The 17,854-nt window shown below is 31.6% G+C and overlaps 1 protein-coding gene across 2 annotated transcripts; it reads left to right on the top strand.

Annotated features, from left to right (window-relative positions):
* Nucleotides 1-97: 97 nt before the first annotated feature.
* On the top strand, nucleotides 98-16,297 carry LOC139086680 (transcriptional regulator ovo-like). 2 transcript variants are annotated; one of them, XM_070635257.1, is made up of 4 exons: nucleotides 98-643; nucleotides 12,472-14,585; nucleotides 14,941-15,384; nucleotides 15,731-16,297. In XM_070635257.1, the coding sequence occupies exons 1-4, from the start codon at nucleotides 430-432 to the stop codon at nucleotides 15,914-15,916; spliced, it is 2,958 nt and encodes a 985-aa protein (XP_070491358.1). In that variant the 5' UTR covers nucleotides 98-429; the 3' UTR covers nucleotides 15,917-16,297. The 2 variants fall into 2 exon arrangements, with proteins under 2 accessions (XP_070491358.1, XP_070491360.1); XM_070635259.1 differs by having other exon boundaries at nucleotides 99-643; nucleotides 12,472-14,453.
* The last annotated feature ends 1,557 nt before the right edge of the window (nucleotides 16,298-17,854 follow it).

Below are 17,854 nucleotides of genomic sequence, written 5' to 3'. Positions count from 1 at the left end.
GAACACAACGCACCAACACATTTACACAACGAATAGCAACACGAAGAATCGGAAAAAAATTTTTTCGTTCAGTTGAGTTTCTGCTTTTATCGAGTTAAGTCGCATTTTCTGAGTTCGCTTGCTAATTTTTAAGAACATTTTTCAAGGAAAAGAAAAGTTTTTTGAATTAAGAATAAAAAATAAATTTCTAAATCATATAAGGACTGACTATAAGTGAAATATTAAGTGAAAAAAAATATTGAAAAATTCTAGAAAAAGCAGAGTTTAAGAATAAAAAAATGAAAGAAATGAAAAAATTTTATAAGGCATAGAAAGAAGAGATTGTGTAATAATTCAAGTGCTCAAGTGAATAACACACAAAAATAAAAAAAAGTTGAAAAAATAAGGAAAAATTGTTATTTATGGAATAAAAAAATAAAATCATAAAAAATGCCGAAAATATTTTTGATCAAGGATCGTCTGCATCAGCAGCAACTTCGCTTACAAGAATCACAAAATTTAATTCAATCAAAAAATTCTGAACTTAATATTGATGACAATAATGCACAACAGCAGAGCAAAGAGCCTCTCTCACTTGTTTCAAAGAAACGGATTAACGACGAAAATCCACATACAGCCAACGACTTGAGGAGAAATGATTCTGGTGAGTGAATAACAAAAAAATTTAAATTTATGTCACAACTTATTCGACGGAATCGCAATCAATATGTGCATAACATTCAAACGCTCGTTCCATTTTTTTTTATTATTTCTTTTCGTACTCAAATCGAACACGCAGCACAAAAACATTTTAGAAGTAAAATTTGCATGAACTCAATTTTTTCTCATCTCCTTTTCATCTCCAAAAAAAAACGTTTTTTTTTGGTTTTCGACAAGCACAAAAAAAAAGTGAAGGAATTTAATTTGCGCAATCTTGCTTCAAGCATATACACAAGAGAGAATAAATGAGAAGCGATTATATTCTTACTGACCGAGACAAACGGTCCTCAAAAGAACATAAAGGAACGGCAAAAAACGAGAATCTTGTTGAATGGAAAGTAAAAGACTTGCCAAACATTCACCTGCGAATACAATAGATGATAAATTTGTTACCTGAGTTCTAAAAATGATGATCTATAAGGGAATAGGGGAAATAGAACAAATAATAAATATTTTTTCACCATCGTCATTCTCCCACGATCCTTCCTTTGCGATATTCTTTATATTCAAATAAAAAAGATTTTTTTTTCTATATTCTTGATGAAGGAATCAAAAAAGGGATTTTTTTTATATTTTCTTGCCTCTCACGCATCGAGGTGCTTTTATATCATAAATGAAACATATGCTTGCATGCTTCCTTCTCATAGGAACTCTGATTTTACACTTTTTTATATTTTATGTCTGTAGATGTATAAAACACATGTTGAATTGTGTATAGAATTGTAATAGGGAGAATATAGGTAGGCAAGGGAATGTTTCACGGTTCCATGATCATTGTTCATTTCTTTCCAAAATATTATTTCTTCATTTTACCTGTTTCCCGTTCTGAATTAATAAATATGAATTTTTTTTGTTGTAACTTCTTGGTTCTATTTTGTAAGGGGACAATACATGTGACACAGTGAACAAGTTTTCTAATAATTTTTTCGGGTACTTTGTAATTTGGTTAACAGGTTGACAAATCAAGTGCAGAACGAACAATGGAACTTGACTACTCTTTCGGTTTTATTAAAGGCTGTAGTAATTAGAATTGAGGGAATTTGGTTTTCGGCTGTTGGTTATGTTGTGGAATTTTCTGGGAAATACTTTGATGTGAGTGATTTTTTTGGAATGTTTTGTGTAAGCATTTGTTAAGTCATGAACATGCTTTTTCATGTTTTTGATTATGTGTCCTAATAGCTGTCATAAAACGTCCCAGAAAATTCAAAAACTAACCCAAAAATCGCAAATGATAAGAAATCGGCAAATGCAAAGCATCCGGCGTTAGATCAGTGCAAAGCTGGATCTGATGTTGACTTGATACCAAGCTAACAAGATGCTGTCCCAAAGACACATTCTAGTCCCTCAAAATCTCTCAATTTACAACAAACTGAACCAATTATTATTCACAATTCACAATCCGTCTCAATGCTATTTCACCACAGCAAGACATAGCGAGAAACTCATGTGCATGAGCATGTTAAGATCGCGGCTATTTCATAATGATGGGAAGTGTAATCTTATGAATGCAACTTTATTTTTAATGTCGATTTTCAACATCCTTTCCATTCAATATTATATTCAACTTAATGTTGTAGACATTCGATAGCATAACAAAGTCACGCGAGTGCAATTTTATGAACCTAGGATAACAATGGAAGTAAGACGAAATTATCGGTTACTTTATTCCACATTATTTTCTTTTTATTCCATGTTTTTTTCTTATTATTCAGATCGTTCATTCTTAATGCAGTGAATTAATTTATTATTTTTTTCTGTCAAGATTGTCTGTCGCACATTCGTGTCTTTTGTGTACCTAGTCGCCCCTGACCTAAAAGCATGCTTATACATGTGCAAAAAAAATTATTATTATACAGAATTATCGAAAACCGTTTTGAATATGTTTAATATTGATATTAATAAATTGATACACATTTCTATTTGGTTATGTTCAATAGCACACATGCTGACTGGTTGACTGATTGGCTGGCAACAAATAAATTGCCCATTATATTGCACATTCATTACTTACTTAACAGTTGTTTACATCGCGCCTCTATACATGTATGAGATTTACATTCGTGCCAAGACCAAGGCTAACAGACCTTTAAAAAAATGCGGCGAATTGAACATTTATTGTGTCTGCTCGATGCATAAATGCATCTGATGTATGTTATTAATTGTTTTATGGAATTTTTTTATTATTTTCCCTTGAAAGTTGAGTATCATTGTTCGAGTGTTGGCTTAATGGTTGTCGTGAAGAACGGCAAAGAGATTGGCGATGGTTATGGTTATGGTTATGATGTTGAGGGTTATGTAAAGGGCTTAATTTATGCGAACAAGGATTTTATGATTGATTGTGGATTTATGATTGACTTTTGACGATGAGTTATTGTTTAATGATTATTTAGAAGTTGGAAATGAATTTTAAACAGATTCTTTAGTTTTAAAAAATTCTGGAAATCCCGAAAAATCGGCAAAGTTCTAAGAAGATTTAACGAAACTAGTTCCATAAACTAGCTGTTAAAATAGCACGTTTAACACACCGTATACCCATTATTCAGGATTAATAAATGAGAATTAATAATAATGTGGACTAATTCAGCAGGTTTCTGATAAATAGTGCGACGTGATGAATGAATATGTAAGGTTTTCGATAATGTCAACCAATGATGCAATTATTGGATCCCGTTCTATTTGTATTAGAATATTCTTAAAGCCAAAAAATAAAGGAAATTTTGACATTTTCTATCGGATATACTACATTTATATTCTAAGAATATAACTTAACCTTAGATCTTTAAAGATAAATTGATAAACAAATTTAATGAATTGGTTTATTTTAATTTATAGAATATAGAAGAAGAAAAAAATTGCTAAATATTCATTATGAATTCCTTATTAGTGTAATTTATGAATGAGTTTTATTTAAATATTTAAAAACGTGCACAATATCACAATATGAGAATATTATCTAAAGCATCTTCTCACGTAAGATGCACATTGAGCATAGGCTTGAAGTTTAAGGTTGAAAATCTGACCAAAAATTTCGAAAAATTGGAATTTTTAGTATTTAAAATTCAATTTTAAAAATTCCAAAAATTATGTTCATAATCTTCAATTTCAACTCGACTTTACGCACATTGTCCCAACCCATAACCACTAAACACCTCAACATTACCTCCATAATTATTTTTTGCAAATCTCCAACCCAGCATTTAATTTTTTCTCCTTCACTATTCACAATATATACATATAATTGCACATAAGAACAACACATTAAAAAATGATTCTTTTATGTAAAATTATAAAAAGCTTTAAAAAGAGATAAGATTTCACGATTAGTCAAGTTCTTTTCTCTATTGTTTTCCCATTCATAAAAGAATGAAAAAATATTGCTATTATTATGAGAATTTTCACAAGTCGAATGAGCATCAAAAGGTAGATGAGAGTAATTAAAAAGTCTCTTCTTCATTCCTGGATGAAGCCTCTATGTCAGCTATTAATTTCATACACATAATAGAATGATTTTAATGTTAAATGACTTTAGAATCAATTTACATTTGTGTTTATTCTTTGCAATCAAATAAGAATCACCTTGAAGACACGTACGTACATATATTGAAATAGTAGCACAAGAATATTATGCTGGATATTATTATTTGTCATGTCTTATGTAAGACAAAGTAGTTGTTGTGCATATGTATACTGTTTGATAGTTGAAGGCAAAAACTAAAGAGAATATATGGATAGAATTAAAGTCAAGAACAGAGGGTAATTTATATTCAATTGAAGTAAAAAATTCTGAGACTGAGAATAAAAAATTTTATATTTTCCGTGCTGCTTTGTACAGTAACAGAGTGCTTGCATGTACATTTTGATTTGATGCTCTGCTGGGTAGGAAATGTGTGGTTTGGAGTTAGAAGCGTGGTAGATTTGACTGAGAATCTTTATTTAATGACATTTCTTGGTATGTATGTTGGTAGAGGCACTGAGACATGACTTAGTATGTGACTTAAACTTCAGAATATTATAAGATTCTCAATAAATTTGAGCTTGGGTTTCATTTGGATTTTGAGAAGTTCTAGCTGTTTTCGAGCAATGAAGACAGGATTCCAATATGGAGGTGCCTCCACTTTTGAACTTTTGAGTCCCTCTGTCTTCAAGCTTCACAATAATTCAAGCTTTTCTTCAGATTTTGGACAATTCCCAATCTCATACCTCAAGAACCTCCTTAAACCGACTCTATTCATCGCACACTCATGCTACCCCTCCCAAGAAAGTAAAATAAACAAGAATAAATCCAAAGCTTCAAGTTTTTATCTAATGAGTCATTAGTTATGACCTAGATTTTTTCTAATTTCTCGGTATAATGAGATGATGTTTCAGGTTGAGTGGCGATCGAATACTTCCATGAATTCAAAATTCAATGCTTCACCTGTCTCAATCATTTCAAGATTTACCAATTAAACCACTCAAAAAATGCGTTAGAATCCACCCTACACGCACATCCAACAAACTTCTAAACCAAAATTTACATTAGTATTAAAAATGTTATTTTATAGAGCTGAGGGATTTTAATATTAATACATGATGTCTATTTTTGTGCTGTGTATACTGGTAGAAACCGCGATTCCCACCGCAAGAAGCATACAAAAAGGCAACAATTGAAAAGAATTGTTCTTCATTCTCTAAGCTTCAAAAATCGCTTTAAATCTCTTTAGAAAATTACATTCGATACACAACAAGCTTGAATTTTGAAAGAATATAAAAATGGATAGAAGAGAGAAACATAAAAGAGTTGAGGAGGAAGAAGAAGAAGAAGTTAAAATAAAAATCGTTACTTCTTGAGAATAGACAAAAAAAAGACTATATAATAGCTGAAAAGACGCTGTGAGATGGAAGAGGAAAAAAAAGCAAAATGGCTCGTTTTGAGTTCATTCAACTTGCCAACTTGCTATCGGTCTTGAGTCTTTTTTTTTCTTCTTCGTCTCTCTCTCATTCGTGTATCTATTGCTGTGGTGCTGCTTTTTTTTCTATTTCTAAAAGTATATACGAATGTGGACAATTGAAGAACTAATTCGCAAACACTTTGAATAATGGACATAACATCAATTTGAAAATAATATAATCATACTGATACCATACCACACAACAATTCAACCGCCATAATGGGTCGCAAAAAAAAATACTGAATAATAAAAAATAAGTGAAGAGAAAAGAAGAGAAGAATTACAATTGAGCGTGTGTATATATTTTCATATGTAACACATATATTATAAATGTGAACTCATGTGGTGTACATATGTAAATAATACAACAACAACACATAGTGTGATGAGGTATTCATTCACTACAAATACTGTTATATAATCGAAAGCTTCAACTGACCATTGCTACTTTATTTTTGATGGTAAAATTTTATTTGTTTTTGGGTGTCATCAATTGTATTGGTGTTGTACTGACTCTCATGAATGGCTAATGTATGAATTTTTTATATTTTATGAGCAATAACAATGGCAACGCATTTTTCATGAAATTATTCATCACTTGAAAAGAATTTTAAAAATATATTTTTTTGGACATCCATGTACGCTTAGATTTTTTTAGTTTGAGTTGTTAATTAATTCAATTTTAGTATGAATACCGAAACAATTTAAATAAAGTCGCGTGAAGTGGAGAGACAATATAATGATTGCAAAATTCTATGTAATGGTAGTAAATTAGCATAAGAACGATATTTTAAGTTAACCGGACGTACTCTTCGTTATAAAATATTTATTATCTCTCTTTATTTGCTGTTCTAATGTTGAGTTTCAAGCGAAATTCCGGCAAACGGGTGGAAAAATAGAAAATTTTTAATTCTATTATATATCTCGTTATGTTAATTAGTTTAGTGAATTTACTGAAAAAAAGGAAATTATTATGGATGAACTTTTGTTTTTCAGTCATTTATATTCAACTGTTCCTGTCAAAAATTGATTGTTTTAAAGCTTACGGTTGAATAATATTTGAATTTTGTATAACTGATGCGAATTTGGATGTAATTTGATGCAAAATTTGAAGATTTCGTGCAAAAATGATGCAAAAATTCAAAATAATCAAGAAACTGATGCAAAAATTGTCATTAAATCAATCTAAATGAAGCAAAAATTGATGCAAATCTTCAAAAATCTTCAAAATTCACAATCAAATTGCAATAAATTGAAGCAAAAACTTCAAAATTTAATTTCCAACACAAGTCACGTGCACATGAGATATAAATCTTAATTCCAATTAGATAAATCCAACCATCATTACAAACTTTATTGAAAGAAACCGTTCCAAAACTAATTAATTGCAGCTCATTAAAATGAAAAATAAATTTTAACAAGAAGGATGCAGAACAAAAGATTGCATAACAATTCAAAATTACAGAATCCGTTAATAACAGAATCTTTAAATAGATAAAAATCACTCTTAACATCTCCCAATTAATTGTAAAATCTTATGAAATCAATCTTTCCAGAACACTTAAAATTATCAACTACAAAATATCAAAAAGTTAATTAATCCTCTTTAGCTTATTTCCTAACGGAAGATTCTCTCTAATTGTACACAAAATAAGACTTGTTTCCACACCACCTGACTTCTAATTATTCCCTATAATTAAAGACTTAAACCAATCAAGTGGTTACAGCTGTATCAATTTATTTAGTCACAACTTAATACATATCAGAATTAACCCTCATGTCAATAAAAATGCGACGTGTTTTAAACTGTAAATTAGAAAACATAAAAATGAATTTTGCATATTTTTTCAACATAATATTCATATTCTTTGTGACAATAACAACAGGTGCTTCAATTCCCTTCTTTACTTTTGCGTTTCGTCTTCAACATGCTTGTGCATTTATGTGTATTGAGAAATAAAACAAAGACATTAGAATTAATGTGAAAGAGAAGTTTGAGAGATAAGAAGACATGTGAATAAAGACAGGTTCATTTCCTATACTTATTTTTAGATCGTTCAGGTCTTTTGTATTTAAACATGCATGTAAAATATTTTCATGTCATTAATATCTCATAAAAATACAATTCAATGCACCTTCCTAATTGCATTCTTAAATCTACATACAAGTGTTTGTGCATTGTGTGCCTTTATTTGAGGCTTTCTAATTCACCAATAGTGCGCACACCTCATTCCAGAGGAGAGTGAGTCCATTCATAAAATACCGAAAGAACCGTTAAGTGTGACCGGGAATTTTGCAACAAAAAAAAATATATAAACTTGTGTTAATATGGAAACAACAAAAATACGAAAGAGATATAGAGGAGTTTAAAAAAGAAATTGTCTCCATTGAATGTTTAATTAAGCAGCTTTTGTGTGTAGATTTTTTTTTACTTTATTTCATCACATTAACACATGATGACGACGACGATGATAGGTTTCTGTGTCTATTGACACTAGATTGCTCTTTTTTCCTTTTCTTTCGTAATATAAGTCAAGATTGCAGTTTTTTGGGGTGAATAGGGTGTATAGTACTGTTTAGACGGAGTTGTGGTCAGTCGAAGGAGTAGGAGATTAGGCTACGCAGGGGACGGATGACTAAGGTGACAATGTGGGCCATTGTTGCCATTTTTGTTATTTGTCGCCTAAGTTGTCATATTTAGAATCACAGGCCCTATTTCTTGCAATTTAGATGCCCAAGTCTACAGTTTTTGGTTACTTGTCTGCAACTTAGCGGACTTGAACGTACCCTACATAAAAGTATTGACAATTCTCACATTTAAATCAATTTTGATTCAAAAATCGCAATTAATGCGCTCAAAATTCCTCCCATTTGGAGAAAACACTCAATGCAACCTCTATATGGTCACCCAACAAATCTACACCCATAAAGTGACATAAATAACAGAGCAAGAATATTAAAAAAAAATGATGTTTACACAAACTCACTCGTCGATATTGCATAAATTTGTGTAATCAATTCACATCAACGTGTGAATGATGTAGCACAAAAAAATGTACTAGCCTCAACTCTATCGCGACAATATGGGTGAGAAAAAAAATTCATTTTTCTCCACTCATTCTCAACGGGGAAGCGTAATGACAACGAAGGACTTTATTGTATATATGTGAAAAAATTAACTGCAATGCGTCAATAATTCACTTTCTAAAAATGGAACTGAATTTTTACCTCTACTCAATTACAAAGCACGTTTTTGGAATTTCCGATTGATTGACTGTTTTATGACAAGGGGCCCTTTTTGAGCCTCACGAATGTCTATTTAAAAAAGTAAATTAGCAAAACAATTATATGGAAATGTAGAAAATAGGTCGACATTTGTCGGATGTATGAATCATATGCTATTTCATTTTGCGTATTAAATGAGTTGTATATCGATGATAAACAACGCATGACCTTGATGGAACAGAAATGATGCCCTTAACCTCTAATGCGAAAACATCCCAAAATCACCGTTATCATTCAACGAACATGTGAAACATGTTTGCTCAATGCAAACAACAGCTGAATGGAAATACAAAAAAAAAACTTTCAAAAAGGTGACAATGTGCTCGCGATCGTTCGGCTTTTTTTTAAATGCTATGGAAATTGCGATTGAATAAATTAGCAGCTTTTATGATGATAGCACTGACGATTTTGTTTTCTTTTTTTGGTTGGTGTATCATTTGCATAAAATAAAACAAAAAAAAATTTGTTGAACGCTATTTCTTTCAGTTTTATGTACGTTATTTTTTTTTTTATCGAACTGGATATAGCCAAAGAACTCTATGACCTTCAAATACTGATTCACAAATAGAACGTGTTTTGTTTGCGATAGATGTTAATGAACCATTCCATACGTTAGACGTAAAGGATTTTTCAATGTCAAGGCGATTTGCAGATTTTTTTTGTACTTCCATCATCTTTGGTATTCGTTTTAGAATTTAGAAGTCAGAAATTGATGGATTCGCATGCGAATATGGCAGATATAATTGGAGCTAACAAATATTAGTTATGTATATCATAACATAATTAACTAACGAATCACGAACTGTGAGTTCATACATGTTATAACTTTGTATCATAGGGGAATATAATTTAAGTAATTTTAATTATATTGCCGCACCTTCAATTACTCATATGTTAGTTTTTTTGCGTAGTTTTGATGTAATTGATTTGATCTGATGATCAGTTTGACTGACTGGTTGACTTTGGGGGGTCACCCTGGTTGTGGCTTTAACTTGAATGACAAAAGAGGTCTATATTGGCACCATATGGACTGCATTTGCATACTTTGTGTCACTAAGGTAATCAATCGTCCTTAAAAATTGGTTTCATCTAGCACCACCATGCATGTAGCCGCATATAGACCTGAATAATCAAAATTTCTAGAATTAAGGTGTGTCGTGTCACAAATGAGATTGCCCACCCCTAATCTAATGTCATAAAATCATTTACCAGCGAATTTACAGAAGTTTACAAAGCTAAATCCATCAAACCTATTAAATAGTTCTTCATAATTACTCACTTCTGTTCCAAACCGAAGCACTTAATAGCTACGTCATAAAAAGACGTTAATTCGTTTACTCACTGGCTCATTCACTTAAATGTCTATTGGTTCATTAAAGAACTAATTGACTGAATCATTTACTCCTTGACTTACTGACTCATTGGCTCAATCGCTTTGGCAAAATGACTATGAGTTCTTGTTCTATCGGAATTGATTTTTAAGGGCATAATGAGGGGCTTGAATTTTTAAAAATTTGCATATTTAATTGATGTCTATCATGAAATGTGGATTAAGGCAGTGGCAGTAATTTAAGAGCATTAAACATTATGTATCGTCCGTACTGAATCACTTCCATAATTACTTGAAATTCCTCAAATCGACTTCTTTGAATGAACTCAAAAAACCTTGAATCTATTCATTGAACTCGAGTCGTTTCCAATCAAAATATCAAAAACTCAAATCAAAGTGTGTTGTCGAAAAAACAAATCGAGTTAAACCAGACAAGAAGTCCAACAAGCAAGTCATTATAGAAATGATATTTAGTCAGACAAAGGAGTCACGTAAAAAGCTATTTGAATTTCAAAATAAATTCTCTAAAAATAACTGTTAAGCTAACTTTTTACGACAGCAAAAAAAAATCCTGAATTCTACAAATTCTTGAGATTTTATGATTATGGCAATTTTTAATTGCGTCTTAAAACTTGATAACAATGTTTATGTCTGTCGTTTTAGAAAGGAACTAAAATGCGCCTTAATTGGCATTCGGAAATTTTCGTTCTAAAATATATCATTAAAGCTCGCAAATCTGATCTAGAAAAAAACTAAAAGTACATAGACTATTGAAATTGTGTCCTTCCTATAAAATCATGTGATTAAACAACTGTTGATTCTAGGTGAATATCGTGATCATGTTTATAGATTAAAATGTGTACATTTTAAGCTCGTTATGATTGCAATCATTGCGGTTTTTGTATTTTTATGTTAAGGAAAAATCATTTTGTAGATTTAATTGGAGCGATATAATTAAAAATTGTTATTTAAGATGTCCATTAGGATACTTTGTGGTACCGTACGTAAAGATAAGTCGCACGGCAAGCTTGTAAATGAGAAGATTCATACTTAATTGCTGTTAAATAATTGAGGCCTCGAGAAATCCGAAGCTAATTTTTAGGAGCAATAAAATCTGTAAATTCAGCATGAACATGACCCCTTACCCCCCTCCCCATCCTAAAAATCATCCGTTGAATAACAATTAAAAAGGAACATTAGACGTAATCAAGATCAATTAAACTGAAAATTGAGAATCTCAACAAAAATTAAGGAATTCCGTTAGATGACAATACAACAAATGGAATCGATTTGAAGATTCATATAAATTACGTGAGTGACTAATTAACAAAGCTGTAATTTTTTTTTAAGAATCAGATCTCGCAAATTAAAATTGCGATTATACAACAACAACAAAAAATGCTAAATGCTATGACTTCTCAGTAACAATCTTTATAGCTATCTCATGTGTATGACTACATATATAGATATTTTATTTATTATTATAAAAAAAATGTAATTTTCCAGTTCCATTTCAATGTTAATGTTACGTTTTTTTTTTTTTTATTTTCGTTAGGTCACAGTCATGTTCATAACATTGCTATTGCTACTTTTACATATATTCTCCATACATGAGTATGAATAATCAACACAAACACACACATATGTGTGGTGTGCCTTAATACTTTCAAGACAGTATTATTTTTCTTGAACGAAAAGCAACAGTTTGTCTCTCTACTATTTGTACAGCTATATATAGAGTTTTTTTTTTGCTGTTCTTCACATTTTTTCACATCTCTTTTTTATTGTTATTATACCTTTTTTTTTGTTTGCTTACTGTCCGAAGCCCGTAAAACTCACACATGCATCGAGTTGTTGGACTCAAAGCGGGACATAAAGTCATCATTGTGTATGTATGTAAGAATGAAATTAAAACAGGTTTTTATGTGCTTTGAATTAAAGACTATACGAGTGACTATAAGAATGAAGAGAAAAAGAGCGAAAAATATTTTTTATATATTTGAATGTGTTGATGCATATGCACTTAATATTGCTCCTCGAATATATCATTAAATTTATTTTTTCAAGTTCGAGCTCAAACTTAAAATTGCATAATATATTTTTTAATGGTCATTGTAATGCGAAACTGTTATAGATATTTATGGATGTAAATAATATATATTGCAAGCTATAAAGTGTAGGTGAAATGAAATTTTAATGAAATTTTCATATTCTTTGCCCTTACAGAAGACATATTTGGTGAGACAACAAGATGTAGTATTGATCAGGCACCACGCCGCTTCAGGTCATCACTACTCGGCATCGATATTCCATATGGATCACAAAGATCTGTTTTGACACAAGCACAACGTAAAGTGTATCCACCATCACCTCCAACATTATTATGCGGTAGTCCAAGTGACCTGTCAACATCAAATAATGGCGAGGGAATTATTAAGGAACCGCCACAAATTTTACCAGAACCTAATCTCATAAATTTAACAATACAGAAAACGGCTGAGGAGCCACAAAAAGAAGAAACACAAGAACCAGTAGTGGTGAGATGTTCAGTCATTCAACGCGTTCCATCAACATCATCATCAAGCTCACCACATCCCACAACACCTTCACCACCAATTAAAGCAACAACACCGACAATTTTACATCATAAAAATGATGATCGACCAAATCACAATTCACATCTTCCAATTCTTATGAGACATCGACATTCAGCATCAAATCATCAACATCGATTACATCAGACAATGTCACCATTCGTAATGCCTGAACAAGAGCATCCAATCGATTATCATGTACCAAAAAAACGTGACTTGGTTTCACCAATTAAGCGAAAAGATTTGATTGGTAGTGAAGAGGAAGAGGACAAGAAGATTAAGAGATTTGATGTGATGGAAGAACGCGAGAAGCGTATGCATGAAGCAAAGCGAGTCATTTTCCAACGAGCATTACTTCAACGTATTCGTAAATTACCGCCAGGAAGTCCAATGATACGACAATTGGCTGGAATTATTTATGCTGCTGCAGGACATGGCAGATCATCGTCATCAAATAATGGCGGTGGACAATCGAATGGATCAAGTGGAGCTGCCTCAAATGGCTCATCTGGCGGTTCAATTAACTTTTCTGGTGCATCTGCTGGATGTGGTAGCGGAGCTGCTGGTGGTGCAAGTGGTGCTGGCGGAAATGGTGGTCGCGATAATAATCGATCAAATTATGGTCCAAATAGTCCACCAACAGGTTCATTGCCACCATTCTACGAGAGCTTAAAAGGCGGTGCAAATGGTGGTCTTAATGCATACAATGCACAAAATGGACTAAATGCAAACTCATTCAATAATTATTTACTTAATCCATCACTCACTCAAATGGATTGTGTTGATGGAAATGGCGATCTGACAAACTTAAATGGATATCCAAATAGTCCACAAGATGCCGACACAAAACAATACTCCGTACTTCAAAATGCATACTTACAAAATGGAATGATTCTTAAAGATGAGATTGACTTGGACTATGATGGAAAGATTGATACATTGTCATTGAATGGTAACTTATTGCAAAATTATGGTGATGCATATAGTGACTCAATGATGGTTGATTTATCGAATGCTGTCGATCCACTACAATTAACAGCAACATTGACATTCTCATCACCAAATGATCATGCATTGCTGGAAAGCTTAACTGATGCTGTAGATTTATCACAATTCTTACAAAGATTACCGACTGAAGACGATCAGTGCAATGAACTTGAATTATCATCAGCATCATCACTTACTCCCGATTCAAATGGCGATCATCATCATCATCATCATCATCATCATAATAATAATTTGGACTCATTTCAAGATCAATTGATTGGTGGACGTAATAACGGATTCCAAAATAGTCGTCAATTATTTTATAAATCATCACCACCATCATCAACATCATCTGTTTATGAGCTTCCACCACCATATCAAACGACGAGAGAACATAATGGTAATCTTCATAGTTCGATGCTACAACAGCAACATGTGCAAAATAATGGATTTGATCTTGATTCACATAGTAGCAATTTATCACTTCCATCACCTAGTACATCACATTATGATCCAACACACTCGCCACAACAGAATCATCATAATATGAGTGGTAGTGATATGCAATCATTACAATCATCATCCGGAACTCCATCACCACCAAATGCAATCACAACAATCCAAAATGTAAGTAAATCGCTAAAGTCGAATAATCGTCGATTGTCAGCTGCTGCAAAATTGAGTAATTTGCTTACGGTATCAACGGTTCCGGAATCGCCGCTACTTGCGGATACTAAAGTTAATGTCCTAAGTCAACGGGTAAGCAAGTTTCCATTGATCTTCAAATTTGAACTTTTCTTTCAATTCTTACTCTATCTTATTCTGTCTTCTTGTTTCATTTTCAACTTTATTTGCACAAAAACAAAACTTTAAGCTTTAAGAAGCTTTTAAGTAAATAAGCTTCTTTGAGCTTTTAACTTAAATTATTTTTTTGAATTTTATTTTTCCGTTATTTTTCATTCTTAGTAATTTCAACGAACGAATTTCAAATTTGATTTTTAATTTTAACTTGCTAATTTGCTTGGTGTTAAGGAACAAAATAATTACTTACAATTTTTTTATAAGAATTATTCCTGTCATCATATTTAACTAATAAAATTATATTTAATTCTAGTTGGGACTGCCAGCCGAAGTGCAATTGGAATTTGTTAACGGTGGTCATGGTATTAAAAATCCATTGGCAATCGAAAACATTCCCGGACGTTTAAGAGAGGAGGAAGCTCCACCAATTAAGAAACAACCTTCAGTAACACCAGTTTCCGATGAAGACGGAAAATTTATGTGTCGCATTTGCTCAAAGCATTTTACATTACAACGATTATTAAATAGACATATGAAATGTCACTCGGATATTAAAAGATACTTGTGTACATTCTGCGGAAAGGGATTTAATGATACATTTGATTTGAAACGACATACAAGAACACATACCGGCGTTCGTCCCTATAAGTGCAATTTATGTGAAAAGTCATTCACACAGAGATGTTCGCTTGAATCTCACTGCTTGAAAGTTCATGGTGTTCAGCATCAATATGCCTACAAGGAACGTCGTACGAAGGTAAGAAAAGGTTTTATGGATGTTTTGTGGTTGGGTAGGGAAGGTTGGAGTTAGGGTTAAGCTCATATGTTCTCTAATGGACACAAAGAGTCGAAAGATTGGCTTAGAATTGGCTTGGATGGTCAGAATTCACGAAATTTGGATCCAACCTAGAATTTTGTCAATCAAGGACCCTGAGTCAATTTCGGGTATGGAATCAACACTTTTAAGGTCGCTTTGATCAAAATTGAAGATTCAGACCCAGATGAGCTTAATCTGTTAAACTTCTCAACCTGTATCCCCCCAGAACCCCAATCGAACCCAAAACATAATCAAAATACTAATAAAATCCTCTAAATTATTTCAGATGTACGTTTGTGAAGAATGCGGACACACAACAAATGAACCAGAAGTTCATTACATTCATCTTAAAGATAAGCATCCTTACTCACCAGCACTGCTAAAATTTTACGATAAGCGTCACTTTAAATTTACAAATTCAACCTTCGCTAACAACCTACTCGGATCATTCCCAATGCCTGTTCAAAACTGAGCATCTTCCTTCTACAAAATACACTTATAATTTATGAAAAATTTCATCAGGATCTTCCAAAAAAAAAGAACAATTCTCTTCGCTTTTCGTGTTTATACTTTTAATTATAATTATGTTACGGCAATGAATACTACAAAATATTTTCTTTATGTAACATGAGGAAAAATGATAATAATTTTTTGAGACTCTGAAAGAGAGATTTTTGCATTTAATAGTATAGAAATTGCTTTTTCTCAAATATATTATTAATATTAATAATTTTTTATTTTATTCTCCAAAAAGGCTGATTCAACCAATTTTTTTTTATCATTTAGAAAATTAAAAATTTTTTATTAACTCAGCTATAATTTATCCTATAAGATGAATAAATAAATGTTATTTTTGGGGGATTGATGGGGATGGGTATGGGGGGACTTGATGTAATAAGTGGATTTTTTGATGGATATGATGTCTATTTTGATGGCTATATTGATAATTTCTATAGAAATTTGATGATAGATTGTCTGAAAAGCACACAGCTTATAAATGCCGAATATCCTGCTTCAGGTCTACTTGATTCTAACTTAAGGCGTAATCTGGCTTGGAGTTTAAGTCACACAGGCATGTGGTCAGATTTTCTGGCATTTTTGTGTCGTTTGTACCTTTCGGACTAGATTTGATGGTGATATTCATTATATCCCGACCAGGAACTTAAGAATGAACCGTTATTGGCCATCAAATAGTGATCAGAACTTTTTACGTCTTGATGCTGTAAGTTGTTTATAAACAACATCTAAGTAGACTAGATATCCATCAAAAAAGACCCCACCCTCTACCCCAACATCATTCCAAAAATAACAAAGTGATTAGAAACAGAGAAAGAGAAAAAGACAGAGAAATTAAAGGGATTTATAGGATAATTTCTATACTTACGTAACTTTCATCTTCCATTAAAACATTCCTATTTTCTACACATTAGACATGCTCTATCGTTAATATTAATTATTAATATAATGGTAATAATAATTATAAAAAAATAATATTAAATCGATAATCAAAATATCGAAATATGACTGCAATATTAATCATTAATCGCATTTTTTTTGATATAGTTAATTTACACATACACTTAATTTAATTTACATACACCACGTGAACGCGTGGATGATAAAAGGAAATGAGCAGAATTGATGAGAGTTTGAGATGAAAATTTAATAAAAAAAAAATCCCAGCTTTTCTTCAAAAATAGAAAATTTTTGTATGCTAGATACAAATATTAAACAATTAATGGATTAAGATCATCGAATTATTAAGGGTATATATATACTTATATATGACTACTGCTTACAACACTTGTAATTTGTTTCCAACTCCTTATTACTATTTTAATTGTGAAATTTTTTTCTGTGAAAATTGCAGTGGATTTTTTGGGGGATTTTTGGGAGTTGTATGTTGCTTGGGAAGCTTGAGCTAAAATTTCAAAACTAAACGCAAGATAAGCTCAATTTTCATTAATTAAGGATTCATAAGATAGCTTTGAAGTCATGAAGTCTTGACTCGAACCAAATTATGTTGCAAATTTGATATTATGTCATAAAAAGGACAAAAATCAGACTTTACGTCCCAATGACATAAGATACTCAAGATACTTTAAAATTCCCAAAACTAACCCAAATCAATCCACTGTTGACTATTATTTGATCTATTTTGATCTACTTCCTCCTTATGTGATTCTCTTTGTAATAAATATGATTTAAAACATTTCATTTTAATTTAATATCTTCAAAATACCTAAAAAAAAATCTTTCACAAAAATACATTTCCCCAAATAAAAATCTATAATGAAACTAGACATCTTCTAACACAAACAACAAACTTGACTTGTTGAAACAATTTAATTTTTTATGATATAATTCATTATCGGGGTTTTAATGTGCAATGTTAATGTTAGTGATCAGT

This window comes from Chironomus tepperi, unplaced genomic scaffold (assembly GCF_022539635.2).
Source record: "Chironomus tepperi strain 1889 unplaced genomic scaffold, CSIRO-AGI_Ctep_v1 contig_87, whole genome shotgun sequence".
Taxonomy (NCBI): Eukaryota; Metazoa; Arthropoda; class Insecta; order Diptera; family Chironomidae; genus Chironomus; species Chironomus tepperi.
Note: the sequence above shows the minus strand (reverse complement) of the source record. Positions and strands in the feature narration are given on the sequence as shown.